Source organism: Nesoenas mayeri (genome assembly GCF_963082525.1).
Source record: "Nesoenas mayeri genome assembly, chromosome: 1".
Lineage (NCBI taxonomy): Eukaryota > Metazoa > Chordata > Aves > Columbiformes > Columbidae > Nesoenas > Nesoenas mayeri.
This window is the reverse complement of record NC_137541.1, coordinates 105,459,019-105,465,609: the sequence shown is the minus strand read 5'-3', so window position 1 is coordinate 105,465,609 and position 6,591 is coordinate 105,459,019. Positions and strand designations below refer to the sequence as shown.

General features: G+C 45.0%; 1 protein-coding gene across 4 annotated transcripts in view; it reads left to right on the top strand.

Annotated features, from left to right (window-relative positions):
* Positions 1–831: 831 nt before the first annotated feature.
* AP1S2 (adaptor related protein complex 1 subunit sigma 2) overlaps positions 832–6,591 on the top strand; it is a 30,420-nt gene continuing 24,660 nt past the window's right edge. For 3 of the 4 annotated variants that reach the window (XM_080357216.1, XM_080357219.1, XM_080357218.1), the window contains exons 1-2: positions 832–1,160; positions 2,576–2,754. In XM_080357216.1, coding sequence (XP_080213342.1) covers positions 2,576–2,754 — 179 coding nt within the window. In that variant the 5' untranslated portion in view covers positions 832–1,160. The remainder of the gene's footprint in view (positions 1,161–2,575; positions 2,755–6,591) is intronic. The other variant, XM_080357217.1, reaches the window with a different exon arrangement.

The window sequence follows — 6,591 nt, the reverse complement described above, 5'->3', positions numbered from 1 at the left end:
ACACGAATTAAAAATTTAAAAAAAAAAAAAAAAGCACGAAACATGACACTACCAAATGCACGACCCCTGTTAATCCTGCGAATCTAATTACCGCTCGCAATCAAGGTGACTTTGGGGGAAAACTTTCCGGGCAAGCGCGGTGCCAGCCCGCCCCTGTCCGGCTCCCCACATACCGCGGCCAACACAGAGCTCACCCCAACCCCGGCCGCGTCTCCTCACAGGGAGAGGCTACTCACGGGGAACCCCCCTCCCCCAGCCCCGGAACGGCTCCCGCCGCCCAACGGCTCCTCCCGCCCAACGGCGCCGCGCGGGACCCGCCCCGCGCGCACCTCCGCCTCCACGTCCCCACGCGGGGCGCGCACGTGCTAGAGGGAAACACCGCGCCGCGCAGACGCCATCCTGCGGCCCCGCCCTTCTTCTCCCCGCCCTGCGCCTCGGGGGGGGGAGGTTGAAGGAGGAGTCTCAGTCTCCGGGCGCCTGATTGACTGATGTCATTTCCCCAACTCCGTGCCTCGCCAGCCCATTGGCTACTTGAGTACCGCTATCTGCTTTACGCTTTCTGGTTGGCTGTTGCCGGGCCGGCTGTTGTCCTATCCTAATCCAGGCCACAAGGATTAGGTTCTCTAACCCCGCTTCCCCGCCCAGCCCCTCCCACCGCCGCCGCCAGCTCCTCCTTCGCCGTCTTTTCCTCCCTCTTATTGGTCAATATCGTGCTTAGCTCCTCCCGCCCGCCGCAGCTCTGAGTTCCCCGATTGGGTGTCGGCGAGCTCCCTCAGGTCTCCCACTCCTTTCCAAACTGCGCATGCGCTCGCCTAGAGCCCGGCCGGCAACCCCCGCCCCTCCGTCAGCCAGCGAGCTAATAAAGTTTTGTTGGGAGAAGAAGGGGGGGGGAACAGCGGTGCCTTCGAGCCCCGCCCCCTTCCTTCCCCGCCCCCCGCCCGGGAGCGGTGTCCGCGAGCCCGGCTCCGCCCCGACCTGCCCGCCCGGGCGGGCGGGGAAGGGGGAGGGTGGTGGCTGTTGAGGCGCGCGCGCGCTCGCGCCGGGCTCGAGCCGGCGGCATCTCTCCTCCCCTCAGACCCGCTCGGCGGCGGCAGCAGCAGCAGGAGCAGCCCGGGTAGTGGTGCCGCGTCCTCCCTCTCGTTCTCTTCCCCGGGGGCACGGTGAGCACAGCCGCGTGGAGACGGGCTCTCCTCCCTCACCGCGCCGGGACGCGGAGCCCGCCGTGGGGTGCGACGGGACGGGGATGTTCTCCCTGACCCGGGTTACGGGACTCCTCCTCTCGAGCCCGCTCTGGGAGGCGGCTGTTTGCGGCCGAAGGAGGGGGCAGCCGGCTGACGGGTTTCCCTCTTGCCCTCCCCCCCGCCTGACATACACGTTGTGGCGAGCGGGGCGCACCCCCGGCGGCAGCGCTTCCCCGCAGCCCGGGCTGGGACGGGCGGCGGCTGCGTCTGGCCCGGCGGAGCGGGCGGCCGCAGCTCTTCACGGGTCGGGGCGGGCCCACACCTCTGCGGTCGCCCCTTGTCCGCGCCGGCTGACGGCGCGTCTCGGGTCGCCCGCGACCGCTCCCGCGTTGGGGGGAGCCGCGGCGGCCGCTTGGGGACGGTGGGGAGCCAGGAGGCTCGCCTGGAAGCAGGGGACAGCAAGGGGATGTCGTGGCGGTGGTCCTGGCCGGAGGGCTGGCCCCACGGAGGGAGCGCCCCGCCACCGCCGGGCTTCGGAGCCGCGGCTGCTGCCGCTTCTTGTCTGTGCTGGTGCGACTTGTCACCCGGGACTAGGCTGGGCTTTCTCGTCGTATTTCACGTCTGATATATTACCTGGGAAACTTCCTCAGCCCAATACAACTTTGAGCAAAAATTGGCGGGGGGGGGAAGCAAAGGAAAAAAAAGAGAAAAGCAAGCTATTTCCTTTAATGTTACAGCTGCTGGAAAATACAGCCGACAAGTTCTTAAAATATAATTGCAACATCAGTTCTTTAGGGGAAGCGAGACCTGGAACATAGGACCGCAGGGAAAGCACTTAATCTCAACTCCTTTTGTGTAATGTGAAAAAAAGACCAGGCTTTTCTGTTCCGTAGGACTCTCCATTGGGAGATTTAATGCCTTTTAAAGTATTCTGAGCTTTTCAGAAAGATCTTAAGTGCAAATTGCTCCTGTTGTAAGGCTCTAATCTGGTGAATTGAAAACGAGTTTGAGTATTTGGGGAGACTGCTGTGCTGTGTTTTTCTCATTTTCTGTAGTAAACACAAATACAACCATACTAGTGCTGAGCATAGTTTGCCTGAAATTTGCGTGTATTTACTTGATACCGTATAGTTCTGTTATCCGTTTCTGAAACCTGTGTATGCTTTCTACTATCTTTGCTTTGACTGACCTTGTTCCGTGGAATCCTTTGTATTATTGGTACTTCCAAATCTTGTGTAACATCTGCCACTGCTAAAGAAATACATAATGTAGTTGGGGTGTTGGATGGCTGTCTTGCTTCCTGTTTGGTTTTCATCATAGATATCTAGGTATCTTTTTAGAACTAAGAAACTGAGATTAATATATTTTTTTTTTCCCTCCTTCTAATTCAACAGATGCAGTTTATGTTACTTTTTAGTCGCCAGGGAAAACTGAGACTCCAGAAGTGGTATGTCCCATTATCAGACAAAGAAAAGAAGAAAATCACAAGGGAACTTGTTCAAACAGTTTTAGCCCGCAAGCCGAAAATGTGCAGCTTCCTGGAATGGAGAGACCTGAAAATTGTCTACAAAAGGTTGTTCTGTCTCACTAACCTCATAATTGCCATATATCATTAATAGGGTAATAAATAGCAAGAAAATAATGAAGGTTGATTTTGTTGTTGTTGTTGCTGTTTTTTTTCCTTCCCTCTGCTGGTTATGGAGAAGACTGACTTTTCCTTTGTATCTAATTCGATAACCAAGTAGGAATCATTCATGTGTGGAAAATCACTCATGCGTTTAGAAATGTACTGAAGAAAAGAAATGAGGTTTCCCTCTACTTTCATAAGGAGTGGTGGTTCTTAATAGATTCACACATAAATGCATACAAATATGAAGCATGTAAGATTTAATAGGCGATAAAGAAAAACTTAATTTTATAAACATTTACCTCAGGCAGCGACTTCTTAAATCACTTGAAAATGTAACTTGCTTTTCAGGGCTCGTAAGGAAATCATTCTTTCAGACCACCTAATTTGGTTTTCATGGAGTTTTTTTGTTTTGTTTTGTTTTGGGTTTTTTTTGGTTTTTTTTTTTTTTTTTGTGTGTGTGTGTTTTTTTTTTTTTTAAATTATTATCACCACTATTTTTTTTGCTATGAATACAAAAAAGCATTTCTCCTAAGCAAAGAAATCATGGCTAGCTTTTTTTGGTGGAAGTACTGTATAACTTTCTTTGCAATAGTTCCGTTTCTTAGTTGTACTTTTCTAGGAATATTTGACAAGTATTTTTTAGCTTTGTGCTGATCTTTAGAATGCATTACAACAGAGAGGTGTGAAAATAATTTTCTCCATGAATAACAGTAATCCTTATCCTGATTTGGTAGGCTGCATCTTTTCCAGCTAAATCTGGTGATACAAAACTTTGAGTTATCTCCTTTCCGTAGTGAGTTATCTGTTTTCCCTAGTTACTTATAAACTTCAGAAGATTTATGCATTTTTATTTTCTCTTTGAGAAGGTAAATAATTTATGCCCTACAATAAATATTGTTGCATTCTCTCTGTAGGAAGGGCAGAGAGAACTGGAGCTGAAATTAAGAGTGTTTAACTCTTTTCCAGTGTACCAAATGGGTAGAAATCAAGAAGGTTTAGATGTTTTAAGTCCTAGTTCTATATATACATTGGTGCATGTAACATCATGCGTGTGAATGCTACCAGTTTATCCAATGCATGTAGCTCTTTAACACAAGTAGGAGGAACAATGCATAAGGCTGTGCTTAAAGAAAGGATACACATTTTTTTCTTCTGCCTCTTGATTTCCTCACAAAACTATGTTATCTGTAGACAAGCTTGGTCAAATGCTTTCTGTGCTGATTTAAGCAATAATGCCTGCAAGTGCTCTTTCAGCTGGGCATTTATGGGACTAGAACAGAAAAATTAGACAGGAGTAGGCCAGTCTGTTCCATTCCTTGCCCAGTCTTGAACAGCAATAGATATTCTGGGGGTGAGTTGGTTCCACACAGCTGCTTTCCCTCCCTGTCTGTTCATTGCCCTTAACAACTACTTGCCATGTACTTTGGTGTCTGGGGGACTGGTGGAAATTTGGATATGACTGAGTTGCTGAATGTTGTTGTGCTCGTGCATGTCAATAGTGTGCTGTGGGTCCTGTGGTCAAGGAGAATGAAGAAATCTGCTTGGAGATGTATCTAGACGGTTTGGGGCTGCGTGTAGACTGCAGTCCATCTGCTAGACTGCTAGTGTGTACATCTGACTGTGGTAGCTTATTTCACTATCTGCAAACCAATCTGGCACAGTTAGCCTATGAAATCTTGCTTAAGATTAGCTTGTATCAAGCTAATGATCATCTTGGATATTGTTTTACTTTTCCTTTTTTTGGCAAGTCTCATTAGGCTAAAAACATCACCAGAAGGACTGGGCATGGGAGGTGATTAAGTTCCTTTTAGGTTTGTGGAACAGACTTTTTCCAATGATCAGGTTGTAATTAAAGTTGATGAGTACCAACTGGTATATTTTTTTTGAAAAGGGAAATCTGTTGTAACTCAAAAGTAAATAATCCCAAGAAGAGAGCCATAGTAGTTAAAGTATAATACTTTCTGAAAGGTGGGTGACTAAAAGAGCAAAACAACTGCAGGAACTTTGTGTGGTTTGTGCAATTGCAAAAGGTGATTCCAGTTGCTTGCAGACAAAAGGCTTTTGAGCATCTCTCCTAAGATCTGTTCTTGTCTGATGTATTATTGGTAAGGTTCTGAACCTCCTGGCACAAATGCTTTTCAATGTAAGCTATAAAAGTGTGTACATAGTGCATGTGCATATTGCTATTTATGAATATTAAATTGCTGAAATTGATGTGCTATTCTTGTTTTTAGAGTGTATTTACTGTCAACATTTCAGCTGTAAGAGAGAATTGACCTAGATAGCGACTCAAAGAATGGTTGGCATTATTAGAAGTATTCTCAAGGATCTCATTGATATACCTTTTTGTGAGAACAAAATGAACTCAAATGCAAGATTGGCAAGCCAGTAGCTTTTGCTGCCTTCTGCCTTCTGAACATTTATCAAGAAAGTGGAACTATTTTGATTAAACTCTGTAGCTCTGTAGTATTTCATCCTTATATGATGCTTTCTGAATGAAACTTGAAGAAAATAGAACCCAGTGTCTTTAAAATTCATCTGAATGTGTGTGAATAACTCTTACTTTCCTTGGTTTCATACATGTGGCATTGGTATTTGTTGCAAAATAGGGTCACTCATGGTTGCTGCCTTAATTTTTTCTTTAGAGCTACAAAACAGATGAAAATGTGCCCTGCTTTTGACATAGTTCATGAATTGGGATGTATGACTTCTGTAATTGTTTTGGAAGAGAGTTTTTCAGGCTGGTAGACACTAGAAAATTGAAAAAGCATGTGAGCTTCTAACTTCAAGAGACAAACAGAGATTTGAAGTGACTTGCTGGAGGGAAAATAAGAAATTCAAATATGGGAAGTCAACAACAATTGCACTTTATTAAAATAGAGAGGGAGTCATCTGCAGACAGTTGATTAGAAACTTAGCAAACAAAATTAATGATCGCTCTTCATATTTTGTCATTTTAAAAATTAACTGTAGTAGTATTGGAGCATATAGGATAGAAGTTCATGCAGCTTTCCACTTGTGACAGAGAAATGTGTTAAATGTTAACATTTCTAATGTTACTAAAAAATTGAACTTTACATAGGATGTGATTTTTTTTGTTGTTGTTGTTTTGTTTTTTAAGATCTCAGCTCTTCACTATTTTAGTTCCTGGCAGTTATAGTTATTTTCCTTGTGTAGCGTATTGCAGTCAAAATCAGAAATTCCAGAATCACTTATTTTTATGTAAATTTTACTTTGTTAGCATTTGGTTAACTGAGATTGTGGGACTTTGTTATTTTGATTGGTAATTCAATTAAGGATTGTAGCTTTGCTTTTATGTGTCAGTTTGGAACTGTATTTGCAGTATGAAGTTATGAAACTTGTGCTGCCCTGAATGTTGTGGCAATCATCTTTTACTTTAACATAAAATTAGGTTAAGTTAAAAGACTTATGAAAAAATAATTTTTTTAAACTTCATTTTTGCCCTTCCCCCACTGAAAGAAACAATGAAAGAGCTCATTCTGCAAGTTCTATGTCTTTTAGCTCAAAGTATTTTGAATCTAAGGTGCAGTCATGTGGCTAGTGGTATGTGGCCAGCAGTTGACATGATCCCTGTCTTCATGTTCATCTTAACTGCCAGTTTTGTCTATTGAAAATGTTACTGTCATGTTGACTAGGTGATTCTGTAAAACTGACTTAATGCAATGATTATAATGAATTAAGTACTTGGGTTTGGTTATTTTAATTCAATCACTAAGCTAAGGCAGTCTATTCCCTAACCAAGGTCCTCTTTGTATAGGA